This window comes from Haemaphysalis longicornis, unplaced genomic scaffold (assembly GCF_048455015.1).
Source record: "Haemaphysalis longicornis isolate Haplotype H1 unplaced genomic scaffold, Haemaphysalis longicornis Haplotype H1 scaffold_7, whole genome shotgun sequence".
NCBI classification, from domain to species: Eukaryota; Metazoa; Arthropoda; class Arachnida; order Ixodida; family Ixodidae; genus Haemaphysalis; species Haemaphysalis longicornis.
Genome location: NW_027526422.1, coordinates 194,878,001 through 194,895,430, shown reverse-complemented (window position 1 = coordinate 194,895,430; position 17,430 = coordinate 194,878,001). Strand labels below are relative to the sequence as shown.

At 47.3% G+C, this 17,430-nt stretch overlaps 1 protein-coding gene across 1 annotated transcript in view; it reads left to right on the top strand.

Moving 5' to 3' along the window:
* Nucleotides 1-11,672, top strand: part of LOC144145675 (tetraspanin-33-like) — a gene marked incomplete at its 5' end in the record, with an annotated part of 35,160 nt that extends 23,488 nt beyond the window's left edge. Inside the window, 1 exon segment of the mRNA XM_077677338.1 lies at nt 10,916-11,672. Within this exon segment, the coding sequence (XP_077533464.1) occupies nt 10,916-11,209 (294 nt within the window).
* Between the last annotated feature and the right edge of the window lie 5,758 nt (nt 11,673-17,430).

The window sequence follows — 17,430 nt, the reverse complement described above, 5'->3', positions numbered from 1 at the left end:
CTGAAAAATACAGGCAAAACCGCGCTGCCGTCCTCTACACGCAAGGCATCAGTGAAGCTCTTGCAAGGGTGTTTGGCACATATGGCGTTAAAATTGCACACGTGCCAACGAACAGGCTTAATCAGAAGCTGGTACGCGTGAAGGACCCTTTAGAAAAATCAAGATTCCCCGGTGTTGCCTACAAAATTCCATGCAAGGATTGCGACGCATCCTACATAGGTGAAATCGAGAGCATGATGGAATCCCGTCTGGCCGGGAGGGTACATTAGGAACGAAAAAGAGACGCCGACCAGTCCAAACAAAACGTACTGACGTTTGGGCTTCCAGCACCGAAGCCTTGTTCACAATAAATGCATCACCAGAAGTGGGTCGTTTAAGTGGGCTTCTATAATCGCTGCAAAGAGCGTGAGTAGATCGGGTTTAGATTTCCGTCGTTACAATTGACTGTGTTAGATGTGGTCTGAATGATTAGTTATTCCAGATGTAGCCGTGATGGTCACTTTTTCTGTAGCGACGATTCTTGCATTGTCCCAATCAATCTTGTGGTCATTCACGACGGCGTGTTTGGCTAAAGCATTGTTGCGGACGCTTTTATTCTTTACTTCACGTGCGTGCTGCTGCAGATGATTCTTATAATTTCCTGATTCCCCGATATACACGCCACTGCAGTCTGCACAAGGTATCTCGTATACCACACCGGAGAAGCGCTCCTTGGGCAAGCGGTCCTCGACTCTCACGAGCTCATGGCGCATCTTTTGGGCTGGAACGTGGGCCACCTGCACGTCATATTCCCGTAGGATACGTGCCAAACATTCACTTGTTCCTGGAAGGTAATGCACAGGAGCTCGCTTCATCGGGGCAGGAGGCACGTCCAGTTGTCCCCGTCGGGTCAGTTGGCGTTCTGTTGCGTTTATAAAGTGCCTCGGGTAACCGCAGCTAGCCAGGTTGTCCTGTACCTTTGCCGTGTCCACCGCCGCATCCTCGGGCTTTGAGCACGATCTTTTCGCACGCTGCAGTAGCGTGCTAACAACAGCCGTCTTGCGGGAAGCGGGGTGCACGGAGTTGAAGTTCAGGTAGCAGTCTGTGTGCGTTTCCTTGCGGTACACGCTGAAACGTAGCCTCTGGCCCTGCCGAGACTCGAGGACGTCCAGGAAGGGAAGTTTGCCATCGGCCCCCCCTTCTGACGTGAACTGAATGGCACGTTCCATACTGTTGAGGTGGGCCAGCAAGCTGTTCGCCGCGTCTTTCTGAACGACGCCGAAACGATCGTCGACATAACGCAAGAACACTTTTGGTTGAGGGACAAAGGAGGCTAGCGCGCGTGCTTCCAGCGCTTCCATGGTCGGGTTTGCCGCCGTGACCGAAATAGCGGCACCCATTGGAGTTTCCTGCCATTGCTTGTAAAAATGGCCTATAAAGACGAAGTACGTATTGTTCAGGCAAAAATCTAGAAGCCTGCGTAGTTCTGGCTCATCCATCGGTGATCTCTTGGGCAACGTCTGATCAGCCTCGAGAGCAGCGGTGCATAGGTTGACAGCCAGGTCAATCGGAATGCTCGTGAAAAGGGACTTCACGTCGAAGGACACCATCAAGTCGTCTTTCTCGATCACGGTGTTGCGAGTCTTCTCGACAAAATCGAAAGAATTACGAATGTGAGTGGTCCCTTTACCGACGAGCGGAGCCAGAACTTGGTGCAGGAACTTCGACAGGTGGCCCTGCACCAAGTTCTGGCTCCGCTCGTCGGTAAAGGGACCACTCACATTCGTAATTCTTTCGATTTTGTCGAGAAGACTTGCAACACCGTGATGGAGAAAGACGACTTGATGGTGTCCTTAGACGTGAAGTCCCTTTTCACGAGCATTACGATTGACCTGGCTGTCAACCTATGCACCGCTGCTCTCGAGGCTGATCAGACGTTGCCCAAGAGATCACCGATGGATGTGCCAGAACTACGCAGGCTTCTAGATTTTTGCCTCAACAATACGTACTTCGTCTTTATAAGCCATTTTTACAAGCAAAGGCAGGAGACTCCAATGGGTGCCGCTATTTCGGTCACGGCGGCGAACCTGACTATGGAAGCGCTGGAAGCACGCGCGCTAGCCTTCTTTGCCCCTCAACCAAAAGTGTTCTTGCGTTATGTCGACGATTGTTTTGGCGTCGTTCAGAAAGACGCGGCGAACAGCTTGCTGGCCCACCTCAACAGTATGGAACGTGCCATTCAGTTCACGTCAGAAGAGGGGGCCGATGGCAAACTTCCCTTCCTGGACGTCCTCGTGTCTCGGCAGGGCCAGAGGCTATGTTTCAGCGTGTACCGTAAGGAAACGCACACAGGCCGCTACCTGAACTTCAACTCCGTGCACCCCGCTTCCCGCAAGACGGCTGTTGTTAGCACGCTACTGCAGCGTGTGAAAAGATTGTGCTCGAAGCCCGAGGATGCGGCGGTGGACACGGCAAAGGTACGGGACGACCTGGCTAGCTGCGGTTACCCTAGGCACTTTAAAAACGCAACGGAACGCCAACTGACCCGACGGGGACAATGGACGTGCCTCCTGCCGCGATGAAGCGAGCTCCTGTGCCCTACCTTCCAGGAACAAGTGAATGTTTGGCACGTATCCTACGGGAATATGACGTGCAGGTGGCCCACGTTCCAGCCAAAAAGATGCGCCATGAGCTCGTGAGAGTCGAGGACCGCTTGCCCAAGGAGCGCTTCTCCGGTGTGGTATACGAGATACCTTGTGCAGACTGCAGTGGCGTGTATATCGGGGAATCAGGAAATTATAAGAATCGTCTGCAGCAGTACGCACGTGACGTAAAGAATAAAAGCGTCCGCAACAATGCTTTAGCCGAACACGCCGTCGTGAATGACCACAAGATTGATTGGGACAATGCAAGAATCGTCGCTACAGAAAAAGTGACAGCATCACGGCTACATCTGGAATCACTAATCATTCAGACCACATCTAACACAGTCAAACGTAACGACGGAAATCTAAACCCGATCTACGCACTCTCTTTGCAGCGATTATTTAAGCCCACTTAAACGACCCACTTCTGGTGATGCATTTATTGTGAACAAGGCTTCCGTGCTGGAAGCCTAAACGTCAGTACGTTTTGTTTGGACTGGTCGGCGTCTCTTTTTCGTTCCTAATCGTACATAGGTGAAACTGGAAATTTTTAAAAGAATTCAATAGCACCAGAACGATGTCAAAAAAGGCAATGCAAGTTGAATTGCCTTGGCGGATCATCACCTGGCTACTGACCACCGCATCGATTAGGATTCCGCAAGCATAATCGCATCAGAGAAGCGCCTGTCGACACGACTACTTTTAGGATCAGAGCATATTCAACCAACTAAAAACACGATTAACCGGTAGCGGGGTAATCTCCCCGAGATATACATGTGCAATCTGCGCCACCGAACCTATAGATAGTCGCGACCTTTCACCCCCTCTTCATTGTGAACAAGGGGCCAGTAGGGGCCCCAAGGCATCTTTATTTATTTGTTTTTGACCAGGTGAGTGCCTGCTTGTATTTCATCAATGAATCACCCTCCCCTGACGTGTTTTCGTCGAACCTTGGACTCTGTTAGGTGTCAGTGGGTTTACACAGCCAACTTGTGGGGACGCACATAAGCCCTTAACAAATGAGCTGTATAGTGGCTATGCACTAGCCATGGTTTTTATTAGTTGCCTTGATGTATATGATCTTCTGTCGCAGTGTTTTAGGTAGCTCACTCGCACATTATTCCTTTGTTTTTGGACATTGTGGAGTGTTCAATGATTATTTGTTCTATTTCTGATTTTTATTGCAACTGTAAATATGTCAGGAGTCCCGTAATGAGTTTCTGGCAGTAATAGAGCACTACTGTGTGCATGAAGGCAGTCTAAACAGAAAAATTGGCTGCCTTGCCTTTGCTTAGAGCGGCCATGCAGACAACCCACAAGTTCGGTTCATTCGACAGATTGCCTCGTTAGAATCATACTGACACCATTTTTAACGCGCACTTCACTCGAATAAGCTATATAATTAGGAAAAAGGGAATGGCCATGCGACCCACTAGCTCATTTCCCACAGCAGTACCTATGATGTCATATGTCCCCAGCTGTGCGATTGGCTGAGGCCGGCAAAAGCAAACGCAAATTGGGCAGGCCTTATAAGCATGCCGAACGAGCTATTTGCGCTTAAATGTAATGCATATTCATTTTACAGCAGTAAAAATGGGGCAGTAAACAATGAAAGTTACGAAAATACGCGCACACATACAAGTACCGATGCGCACTGCTGTTGGTACGGCGTGCACTATGCTTGTTTTAGCTGCACAGCACTCCGCCGCTTTGGAGTTGGCTTGCACGGCCCTGGCCGATTGGCATAGGCGATGTTGTCTTACGTGACCCTGTTTGTCGAGGATACCTCATGTTTCACAAAACCATTACTTTCTACAGTAACGAAAACAAGCCAGGTGCAGACGCGGTCAAAAACAAAGCAATGGCAAACAACGGTTTGTGGATGAGTATGGTAGCTCCACCTGGGAGGACTGATGGCTAGCAAGGCTGCAGACCTGAGTGACGCAGTAGTTTGTTTGATTACATGCACTTATGGCTTCATTGCTGACATCCCAAAAACACACGATATGGTGGGAGAATCAGACTTTTAACCTAAATTAATTTCTCAGTGAATGAAGCGGTGGGGCACTATAAAACAGGAAATATTTCGAACGAAGCGAACTTCTATGTTGTCCGAATGGCCCCTTTAATGCACTGTATTGTATTTTTGGTTCCTGTAGTGATGTCACCATGAAGGAACCGCAGTAGACAAAGTTAATGTTAGCGCTTTACCATGCATTTTCTTTGTGTGTTTGATGGAAACAAATATAATACTCTAACCAAGGACTTTATCCGAAGCGTTCCCAACGTTTCGGAACCTACTTGGCTCCTTCATTAGAACTGTCTATGTTTGACCAAGAGCAATAGTTCTACATATAAACAATTTTTTTGTTTGCTGCAGCGGATCAGAGGCTAGGGCACAAATAGGGGGTAGGACAGCTAGATATCTGTTCATCTTTCGCCGGCTTGCTTGGGTGTGACAACTGTATCTAGTTGTCAATTCCAATTTGTTGTGGTCAGTTTTTCTCAACTAAACTGTAGCTTTTTTAAAGATTATGGAAGGTTTTGTGGGCCTAAAGGGTTGCCGCATTGCATGTTTGGCCTATGTAGCGTTGAAAGCGGATATTTTGCTTCAAAGTGGAATGTTGGCCTAGCATCATGGTCCTGTGGTTGCTGCTCACTTTCATTCATGCCATTATTTTTTATATTATCACTTAAAATTAAAAGTTAACCAATCTGCTGTCATTTTAATTTTGTCACCTGCTTTATACTTTCTTTTTTTTCAACTGTCTGTAAGGAGTGACAATTCGTCTTTTTATGATACCAAGGCATCGGACTGTGCTAGTTGGTACATGTTTGAATGGATGAAAAACCAGCGGAAAACACAGGGTACGGAAGAGAACGACAGGATAAGCTTGTCCCGTTGTTCTCTTTTAACTGTGTCCTGTGTTTACCGCTGGTTTTTCATCCATTCAATTTTCATGAATTTGTTGAACAGTGATTAGTTTAAATGCTCAAGCAATTTTTGGCTTGAAGGTTCCCTGTAGCATTTATATAAGTGCTCTCTGCTCTTTTTTTACCCAAGACCCCATTACCAGCCTTAATGAGATTGTCTTTTGTAGACATGAAGTTGAAATAAATATTTGTTTGCATTGCTTTGCATATTTTGAAAGAATTGCTTGCTCACTTTCTTTCAACCCTGTTTCTTAATCCTGCTTAAAGCATTTTTCCATGTTTATTTTTTTTCAGAACCAGGAAGGGTGCTCATCCTCGGTTCTTGCTGAAGCACCAGTATCTGTACTTCACACGTGAGCTTTGAACACGCAGTAATTATGGTATGAAACATTTTACCAGTATTAGCTTGCTTTGTAGATGTCAAAGCTCTCGACAGTGTAGTACATTGTCTGGTGTAGTGCACAATCTCTCTATAACAGCACCTGCTGGGTGCTGTTGTAGAGAATAATTTTGTGGCTATAATACTTGAGATTATTATAAAATGTACATCAAATACTAGTAAGAATAGCTCTCTAAATTGGTGGCTATTTTCCTGGTGGAGGCAGAAAGTGAAAATGCCCATGTGTGGAGATTTAAGTCCACAATAAATATCCCAAAGTTGCCAAAGCTAATCCAGAGCCCTCCTCGCGGTGCACTTAATATCCCATGTGCAGCTTTGTGTAAAAACAGCCAGAAATGTATGATCAATTTAAATTGATTTTAATGTTTCTAAATGCAAGTATTCTAAGTTTAAGCTGCCTTATTTAGTAAAATATTTTCTAACAATTACATAGCTACCAAAGGTTTACAGAAAAGCTTTCATTGGTTATGCACCTTCTCAGCGAAACAAAAATGTCATTAAGAAAAGCAGAAAAAACCTAAATATGGAAAGTAGCAACACTAAAGCTGCTAATAAAAAAGATGCTAAACGTTTTATCGATAATATTGCTGATTTTATTTCTAGTCAACTCTAAAAAGGGCTATAGACGGGTTTGATGGTTCCCATGACGCACCTCGTAATACTAGACGAAACTAATGGGCACTGGCTGTTGGCTTTTCATTTGCAACATCGAAAAATGACCCCACATCCACCAGCAGGGACATAATGCAAGGCACCATGCACAAGCTAGACTCATGATAAAATACTGCTATAACAACAATGTCATCACATTTCAACCAGGGAACTCATATGCATTGTTCTGTGATGTTTACAGTTCTTGGTATTGCTATGTGGGGTCATTTTTCATGAAGCAAAAAGAATAATGTAAAATAAAATAAGTGGCAGTGGCGACCCAACTTTTATGGGTAGAATAAAGCCACAGTACGTAGGGAAGTATACATATTGTATTTGGTCTGCCTTAATATTGAGCTTTTCTGCTCAGCTCAAGAATAAGGCACTAAACATTGCGAGTAGCTACCGTGATTGGAAGTTTGATGAAATGCTGAGAAGCCAAGGGTTTTAAGGTTCGAAGAACTTTTGTGCAGTTGATCTGTTGCACGCCTACTTGCTTTCACTGCATAACACGTTTATGCTGTGCAGTGAAGCTCGAAGGATGTGCGCTGCAGTTTAGCAAAATGAACATAAAATTGAATTTTTAACACCGTTTCGAATAATCAACATCCTCTAATGATACAACTTCTGTACTGCGATTTGGCTGTAATATTAGACTTTATAAATGGATGTTTCAAAAATCGGTGGGTCAAAAAGTTCAAGTAAATTATCAGCTGACATTGAGCTTTAATGGAATGTCTCATAGAACGGAGCTTGGAAAGCACGAATGTTTCATACCGTAATTGTGTGTCATACTGTGCCATATGTGGCTGCACACCTGCAGCGCCATTTGTGAACCGAGGATGATGCACCCTTTGTGTACCCCTTTAGGTGGGTGCTTTTGCAGGAAAAGCTCCTACCTATGATATTTTGGGCAGAAAAGGGTGCTCCTGCGGCGAAAGAATCCAAGCACCCTAAAGGGTGTGCTTGGATTCTGGCGGTACTTGTCCGTGCTAAGCGCATGATATGGTTTGGACATTCCAAGCTCTAGCCCGCCGAACACAAAGTAATGCCTTGACTCCAACGCGAGTGCTTTTAATAACAACTTTGATGACACCACTGTTGAGAATCGGTTGAAACGGAGCAGGCGACGCACGTCGGTGTTATATTTTTCTTCGGCGTGCGGCCGCAGTGGCACGAGCCGCGCGATCAGCCATGTTCGTGGCTATTTCAGTGTTGCCAAACGAAGAAATTGACAGCTAAACTTTTCAATGAATACCGGCTATAGGATGGGTCAAAGATAAATGTTCTTTATAGTTCAGACTGCTGTGTCCACCTCATTGCATTCGGAGGGAAGGAAGTTCATAATTGCTTGTATCTTAATATTTGGTATGTGCTTGGCTGTAAAGTTTTAAGGGAAGTTGCCAAAATGTTTATTAATAGACACCTCAATCATATATGTTTATGGTTGTGAATTAGTTTTAGTCTCAGGATTCATGCACAAAATTTTGCAAACATTCTTGTTTCTTTTTTTGTGTTGCAACATTTACTGTCGATTGTAAAAGTTTGTTCGGAAAACGTGGTTTCATTCGGCTTGAGTCTCATGATTTTTGACACAAAAGAAATTTTGCAATTTATGGTCAATAGAACTTATAAATGTGATTGTCTGCCTTTTATAAAAGTTGTGACGACAAATACCAATACAAGTTCTCTACGGGTGCACATCACATGGGATATTGTTTTTGGAAGCTACCACCAGAAAACATGATTGCAATTGTAGTGGGGGTCCAGTTCTGTCTAGTTGTATCACTTGAATGCTAATGTGTAGTGAGCACACTGATAACGGTTTTCAGTGGTCCCTCTAGTGCACCAATGTTGTGATCGTCGCGTGCATGAAATTGTGAAGTTCTATTATTTCTTCTTTTTTGGTTCAGACTACTACGTTTTTTTTGCGTGTCATGTCAAGTTAACCGATATTTCAAGATATCCGAGTTTGATGCCACGAGGGATCACTGTATATATAACTTAAAATTGTGGCATTAGTCATAAATTGTTGCATTTCATTTAGTTACAGAGCCTCCAGACATACACCTGTCGCCATGAATTGCATTAGGACACCTTGGTGATAGGTCGCAAGCCTCCAAGGCTATGGAGATGACATGCGCAACACCATGGTACTGCGCATGCCATCACCTTTAAATAACGGTGTGAGGATGCTCAACACCCTTTATTTAGGGTGTTGAGCGTCCTCACCACCCTTTAAGGGTGTTGAGCGTCCTCACCACCCTTTAAGGGTGTTGAGCATCCTCAACACCTTTTTTTTGTTCTTACACCCTTTTTTTCGTCCGTACACCCTTTTTTTGCGAAAACACCTTTTAAAGGTGTTAGCCATGGGACAAGGTTTTTACACCCTTTTCGGCCAAAAAAGGTGTAAAAAAGTTTAGTGTGTGGGAAGGGCTCGCCAGCGTTCCCGATGCTGTGCCGAAAGAACTGTTCCTAGAGGATTTTCTGGGTGTCGACGACAACGTTTCGGTCACTGTCAGCCCCTCGGACGCTGACACTGTCGCCGATGTCATGGCAGCTGGTCCTGCTGAAAAATACCGAAGAGGGGTAGTATGTAGCGAGTGAAAGCCGTGCGACGCTTAATGAAGCACTTTCGGCAGTCATTGTGCTCCGCCAATACTTCTTCGATATTGAAGGACACGGGGCCGAACTGGTGCAAACAATGTTTCGTGTAGAGAATGCTGTGTTAGTTGACGCCGCAAAACAAAAGTGAAAACAAAAATGACCTCATTTTTGCGAAGTAGAGAGTTAACGCTGAAAGTAGGTTTATTACTTGCAATTAGGGAATTGTTTTTGGGTTTTACTGGCTATTTTACTGCGTTCGTTTCTGCATGCGGGGATGGCGGAGGTGGGAAGGAGGGGCGGTTCCCGCGGATTACGAACTGGTAACAATACTCATTATAGGCGGGTTCGGCTATATCGAACTATTGGATATATCCAACTAATCGGAGCGCGTATTGCCGTTCGCTATAACCGGGTGTGACGGTATCTCCCATTCGATGCACGACGCATCTGCGATCTGGAATGATTAAATGCGAGTCATTACAGGCCTTTGTAATTTGTCTAAAGAGACAAAACTGGATCGCCCTTTGAAACAGGTGCTTACGCAGGACATAACACTGCGCCCTTGAACGCAATAATTTGTTCAATGGTGTGTACGAGAGGCCCCATGTAGATTTCCATATAACGTTATGGACTATTTGTAAGTTATGGTGTACGGGGTAGGAGATTCCTCTCAAGAAGAAGGCACATTGAATCTCTCGTGCGGGTCCACAACCGGCCATGTTCCTTTTCAAACTACTGGTTAAGACGGAGAGGCAGGCATCGCCGAAGAGTACGGTGCCAGCTCCGCTAAGTTCGGGTTTTGGGCGGTTGACTGTTTGTAGCATTTATAATGCTGCACGCAACTAGCGAAATAACCATATGCCCTTTGCTGGCTGGTTACGGTAACTTGCGTTCCCTCGATTGTCATTCGACTATACTCCAACTGGTATTACACCTATCTAGATATGCATGCGTTGTTTCGTGGCAGAAAGCGATGGTCAAAGCAGATGCCATTGCCTATGCCCTGCAGCGTCGCGGGGAGGGCTTACCAGCTCACCAAAAGATTGGCACGCTGATTGTGGGCTGATACTGTGTTTCATGACGTCGTCGAAATAGATGACATGCGTTCCATACTAACACTGGTCACTCTGGATGATAACGGCAAGGCTCCAGGCTCCGACCATGTGAAAACTCCTTGGAAGTTTATTCCAGATTTTAGCAGAGCCGTTAAAACGTTGTATGCCTTTTAAGTGTGAATGCACTTTATAAGCGACCCCAAACCATCCACCGCCGGCGGCGGCGGCGGCGGCGGCGTCCGCAGTGCTCCTCTATATTTAAAAAAGAAACAGCATACGGCGCCAGGTTTCTATCCGAGGACTTTGCGGCCGCAGCGAGACGCTCTACCGACCAAGCCACGGACGCGACGCTGATATCAGTGTTTAGACGCGCCTTATATCTTTAACGCATTCAAACTACGTCGTCAGCGGCGTGCGTTGGCGACTCAGCGGCGTTATAGCGGCTTGATAACTGCGTGGTGTACACGTGATACTACAAACCCGATGGAAGAGATGGAAGAGAAGGCGGCGAGGCGGTGGGCTGCGGGGGCCGAGCGCAAGCGCCGCAAGCGGGCCGATAACCGTGCATTCGCACTTTCACATTCTCCCCCTCGGGGAAATGCGGGGGAATTTTTTTCATGGGCCCTTCTACTCCCTTGGCGCAGGTGGTGAGCCTGTCATGCGGCAGCAACGTGCTGAACATGACCGACTACGACGCCTGGTTCCAGGTGTACACGGGCAACTGCCTGGACGCGGCGCACCGCTTCGTCCGCGAGAACGTCACCATCATCACGGGCGTCTGCCTCGTCTTCGTCATCCTGCTGGCCTTCGTGCAGATGGTGACGCAGGCGCTCGTCGACGAGATACTCACCATCCGGCGCATCTACGACAAGTACTACGAGCGAGCATCCTTCTTGCGCGCGGCGACTCAGCCGGACACCGAGCCCTCGGCCAACTAGCTTCGTGCCTCTGGCCACAGGCACTGGGAAGAACACACCGTGCGCAAGTTTGCGAGCTGCTCCTTCGCGGGACGAAAACAGACTGTATACTGCAGCGATTATGCGACACTTTCAGTCCACGTCACTTTTAGATGAAACATTTTTTGCTGACTGAAATGCGGCGCCCAATCGGCTAGTGCGATTATACGTGGCGTGGATGGTTTTCCGTTTGATCGTGCTGTTCATCTCTGGGATTGAAAAATGGGTAGAAATAAAGTGAAAGAAAACACTGCTGGCCCCTGCGACCTCGAAGAGCATGCGTGTGATACACTGCTGTGCGGAGGCTGAGTTGAAATGTGCCCGTGATGTGTGGCACTCTATTCGAAGGAGTGCGGGAGGCAGGGGGCTTTGGGGAGCATGCTACCAAGCTTCGAGCAAGAAGCGGACATTTTTATAGCTCCAATTACCGCGAATTACGCGATGCACAAACTGTCACGTATACAATTCTTGTCCACATTTTAAGCGCAATAAATTTGGGATATGCTTCTTGCCCCGGAACCTGATCAGCCTCTCTAATGTTTGCATTGGACACGCCCGAGAAAGTTCTTGCAGTGCATTTGATACTGGTTTGAGCCTTCGCCACTTCCGTTGGCTTTACATCGCAATTCGGCTGCATCCATGGTGCCATGGAGATGTCTATATTGATGATGTGCTGCATATTTGACCTACAACTGAGTAAAAGTTCGAGGGACCCGGTTTCCTCAAGAATGAAGAAAACACCCAGAAGTTATGCGGGAGTGCAGTTTACCACTGAATATGCGATATGCCTTCCTGTGGGCAAGACCTCGTCTGACAAAACCGCGAGTTGTCATGACCTACGTCGTCGCTTGTTAATTCCAACCGAGGTCAGGACGCGATTTTATGCCCCGCTGCTGCTGAGAAACACGCACCTGTGTACAGCGCGGAGCACAGATGCGCGAGGAAAGTCCACATGGAAACCATTCCAAATATTCCAGGATGCGATCAATGTGGATGATGCCAATTACGACAATCACGACGCCATTACCTTTGCTTTAACTAATCAAAAGGGCGATTTAACCCGTTTCAACACGGCTATCAAATCCCGAACGTAAATTCAGGGGGAGGAGGCCATTGCCCTGGCCACCAGGGTGACCTCGCGGTATAAAATGTGTGTTGAGAGACTTCAAATCCGCTATTTGAAGTTTGTGCAGAGGGTTATGTCGTCCGAAATGCTCAAAATTCCGCTGTCCTGTTTCTCCAGAGATCGAGGGGGAGAACTTCAACCTTTTCAGTGTTGCCGGCGCAGTCTCATCGAGTTCATCAATCCAGTGTTCGATGAAGATCCAGACGGTGGAAGGTTACGAACTTTCGGAGAACATCCCAATTATTGAGGGGGAGATCCGGTTTTGGCGCTGTTCTCACAATTTCTGTAGCCGAAGGTTTTCTTTGTCGAAGCCCCACCAGACGTCAATTGTGTCCACTAGAGATGTAGGGCAGTATTTCTAGTAATTCTGGGCTCGTTTCTTTATGTGAGATGGTGTGATTGAGGAGAAAGAGATTGAAGTCATGTATGACAAGGGCAAGGGAGCCACAGGCCGCACGAGATTTTTTTTTTACAGCAACTGTGGCCGTGGCGGTATAGTCGCACGAGTAAGATGGGTGTCTGTTTGTACCTTCTACAAAGAAGCCGGGCGGCTTGTTTGGGTTCGTCAGCAGAAGCGGTTGTGTGCAAGAATACTGGATTGTGATTTAGTACTTGTGGACAGGAGCTAGTTTCCCGAGTGTGTGCTTGCAGTCTCTCTGGGATTCGCATGGACGACAGGTGAAATTGCATCGCAAACAAAGGCCAACAGAATAAAAATTATGAGTGCTGGTTTCAAGTCCAGTATATCAGTACTAGGGCGTTGAGACGCGACTTTTAGGAAATCGCCCAACAGTGGTCATCGTGGACAGACAGGTGGGGAAGGGGTGATGCTATGTTACGAGCGTAAGGAATGGAGGTCCCGTAACGGCTGGTTAATGTTTTGGAGATGCATCCCTCGCCAGAAGGAGAAGGGTATATACATGGGTGGTCCAGACAGGAGATAGAAGTTAGATCGCACAAACTGCCACTTGAACTCGCGTTTTCTGGTCAGTGCCAGGAAGAGGGGGCGTTTGAGGGTAGGAGATAGGTGGTCGTCCAGTTTGATTTGTTCTTCCCTCTTAATTCCAACCTGACTATTTTGGCGGTCTTTTTAAATGCACAGCATTTCTTTAACTCACATGTAGCGTCCGCCGTCCGTCCGCAACAGATCAGCGCGCAGGTGCGCCCTCTCCCTCACTCCTCCTCTCCCGCATCACGCTACCCTCCCCGCTCTCAACAACAGGTCCGCAACCCTCCCCCTACCCTATATAAAAAATAATACATACCGGCGCCTGGTTTCGATCCCATGATCCTGCGGCCGGAACGCAAGGTACATGGTGCTCTACCCACTGCGCCACAAAGCCGACGCAGAATGAAAGGCTACGAACGCGACTTCTATCCTTGACTTCTTCAAACTACGTCAAGAAGCTGCTGATACAACCCATTCACTACCTGTGGGCGGAACGCGATGTACATGGTGCTCTTCCCACTGCGCCACAAAACCGACACAGAATCAAAGGCTACGAACGCGCCTTATATCCTTGACTCATTCAAACTACGTCAAGAAGCTGCTGATACAACGCATTCACTACCACCAACTCCCCAAACACTAAACGTTAACGCAATACACCCAACCCCTATGCGACGCATTTACTCGAGTCCCCCTCGCGGGGAGATGGGCCTTTTTTTTCCAATCATACCCCCTCAAACTGGGAAAAAACATCCCGAATGAGAAATAGGAGAGAGCTGCTTTGTGGCTCTTGGCGAATATTTTCCTGAAATGTAAGGGCGCGATAATTCATCCTCAAAACAGTGGGAAAGGCGTCGGACAAGGAGACACCCCCACTCAGAAGTAGCATCCTGTCTAGAAGGGGGATTGATGGATGTCTGGCTCACTTGAGATTTTTGTGCGACATCGTCCCATTGCACTATCACCTGATTTGAAAAGAGGCGAGCGAATGTTTCTTTATAAAGTGGACTCGCAAAGATTTGTAGTAAGGTATAAAATACAGATATACTAAATACGAAATACTGTACGATACCAAGAGCGACTTCACTTTAAAGCCAGGTATCAGGTATTGGAAGAAAGGATGACTGAAGCTATCTCGGACAAGTTGGCGGTGCTCATGTAAATCACGGATAACGTATCAGGTATGAAATTATTGCCGGCTTACGTTCAAGACCTATGAAGTGTTACACAGTGGACTATCTCCGCCTATAAAACTACACGCTGACACTCACTGCGCCCTTGGGGTGCTCGCACTAAACACCTCGGAACAAAATTTATCTCATCTCAACGAGCCATGGAGAGAGAGATGGTAGGAGTTACGCACAATAAAAAAACAGGTGTCTTGCGTTAGCGAACTAACTCGGGTGAAATATATCTTAGCCAGCATTGACAGAAAGAAGTTATTGTGGGTAAAACTAGGAATGCGGACTCCTGACAACTGCAGGATCACCTGGGTAATAAAACTAAGCCAGCTTGCATAACGGTCCAACCGTGATGTCACAGTACAGCTGTTTTCGTCTCACTATATAAGCTAAACTGGACTAGCGGCTTATAGCCACTGAGAACCATTTACCCTGTGTATATATATGGGGCTCATCAGCAGAAAATCGAATCATACGCAAAGTCACGTATATAAGTACTTTATTTGTACAGTGCCAACTTCAGTCTTCGTATGCGTCATGTTCCGCGCTGTGGCAAAGTCTTCGTCGAGTGCTCACGCGCATTTGTAGTAGTTGTTGTTTTTTTGTTACTGTTGTTGCGCCTTTAGGTATGGCACATACCCAATCAGGAGATCGGCCAATCAACAGAAGACAGTGAAAATAGAATTCTTATTTAATTCCGAGGTGCTTAGAAAATATAATTTAGACGGGTTGGAAAGAGTTTTGGTTACATACATAACAGAGAAGAAAAACTAAAAGTCAAAGCGAGAGTAACCACTCGCAACCAGAAACGGAATTTATTAGAATTTTAAGGTCTGCACTACTTGTTCCTCCGGGGATCTCCGTATGAGCGTCACAGCATCGGAGAGAGTTCTACCGCCGTCATATCAACACAGCTGAGCAGGCCGAGCCGGCCGCAATTTAAAGATCCGCTTGGCATCGGTACCGACTACCGAAGTGTCGGCATTATTAGTATGGCATGTCAGGTCAGGAGAAGGCGACATATGGCGCTTGCATTTCGGTGTTCTGACGGCGGAAGCAATTCGCGCTTGTGATTACATGCTCTTTTTTTCATTCAAGTGCTGTAAGTTATAATTTACAGTTTTGTGTCGAGAGGGAATTAGCCCTCCTTGCGCGCGATTCCAAGCCAATTCCCGACGTGGATCCCTGCTGTGTTGCAACAAACATCACAAGACGCACGCTCAGGTGCGGTCGGCATTTTCTTGGTATTATTTCAGAGTAAGGACTGCGCAACAAAGCGCCTAAACCGCTCTACTATTAAAAATCGCCCATGAGAGACACGAAAGATATTGCAATGGGGCATCCGAAAAGTCAAGGGACCGGTAATGTGTTTATGCCGGCCTTGGCACAAGTTGAAGAGAATGAAGGGTTCTGATGGAAGAAGACGAAGCTTGCGTATTTGTTCTGTAGGCTACAGCCGGCCCAGCCGTTTCTCTTGTAAATAGTGTAAATACTGTTCATACATCTTTTTAACCCATCGTGGCCTCATAACACACTGTGGCCTTCGAGGACATGGAGCTCGTGTCGACCTTTAGAGACCTGCCACAGCACCGGGACCTGCAGCAGAAACCTCACGCCATACGCTGAGATGGATGCCTCTCAATTTGTAAGGGTATTTCTGCGCGTAGCACTGCGGTCTTGTTCACCGCGTGAATGCGGTTTCTGGGTGGCGATGTACGGCGACGACTCGCGTATCGAGTCCACCACCACCACGACTGAGCACTTGACGCGCGACAGCTGGTTCTTCTGGCTGGACCTGTTCGACATGACTCTGGAAGACTTCCAGAGCGAGCAGCTTTCTGCAGAGTGTTGGCGAGGCAGTTCTACACTAGAGGTTTTCTCCAACGAGAAGCAACCGGTGGAGATTTCCCGGACGAGCCACAATAGGCCGCAGTGCTCCAACACTTCACCCTTTCCCCTTCCCAACGAAGAGGAGTGCCTCATGGCAGGCATCGGGGACGAGCCCGACCAGCGGATCAACATCCATAACACGTCTAGCCCGCTGTCACTGCTTAGCGCCTACTTTCTCTGTATAGCATTGCCAAGCTACGGTGGCGGCAGCTGCGGTCGCGGTTCTTCAGACGTCAGCCGCAGCTGCTGCAGTGGATCGAGTGGGCAGCATGGAAGATTCAGCGACAGGGACGGCTCACGCTCGAGCAGCAGCCACTTTGCTTCGTCCTCGCCACTCCACGGGGTCCCGTCTTCGGCACAATCCACGATCAAACTTGTGCACCGGACTCAAGAAGATCCGCTCGTGGCTCACGTCAAGCCGCACAGCTTCTTGTGCGGCTTGATGTGAGCCACGAACGGCTTTATGTGAGCCACGAGCGACATGGGCAATGTGTCTGGGTGAGCCTTCGGGTCGGCCTCCACAGGTGTTTGCTGGAGTCAGTCCTCAGGCGCCGACGGCAAGATTTAGTACAAGGCGGGCATTTGCTGAGTAATGGGAATACCACCGCCAAGGGCGACCAGGCAGGTGGTGGTTAAGACAACCCAACCGAGTTCCCCAGGGACTGGCTGCTTTGCCATCGGTTCGTCTCCTACTTGCACATGGCCACATCTGGGAGGATCCTCCGCGTTTTTGTGCCAAATGAAGATGTTCACTTCCGTAACTATCTTACACCTGTGGAAATTTCCTTATAAGTATATTGTTAGTCACTTGTCTTTAGGGATTCCCAGTACTAGAGAAGTGTTGGAGGAATGCTGTGAAAGAAAACAGGAAAAATTGATCCTAAGAATACTAGACTGCGGCTGTTCATGATGGTCACGATAGTATTTATTTTGACCATGCACAAAGTAAAGCACGGCGATAGTTGTTGCACGGCCCTTGGTAACCCACTCAAATCGAACCGTCTCCACACTATAGCGAGACCCGTTGCGAACTTCAGGGACATCTGAATTTTCGGCA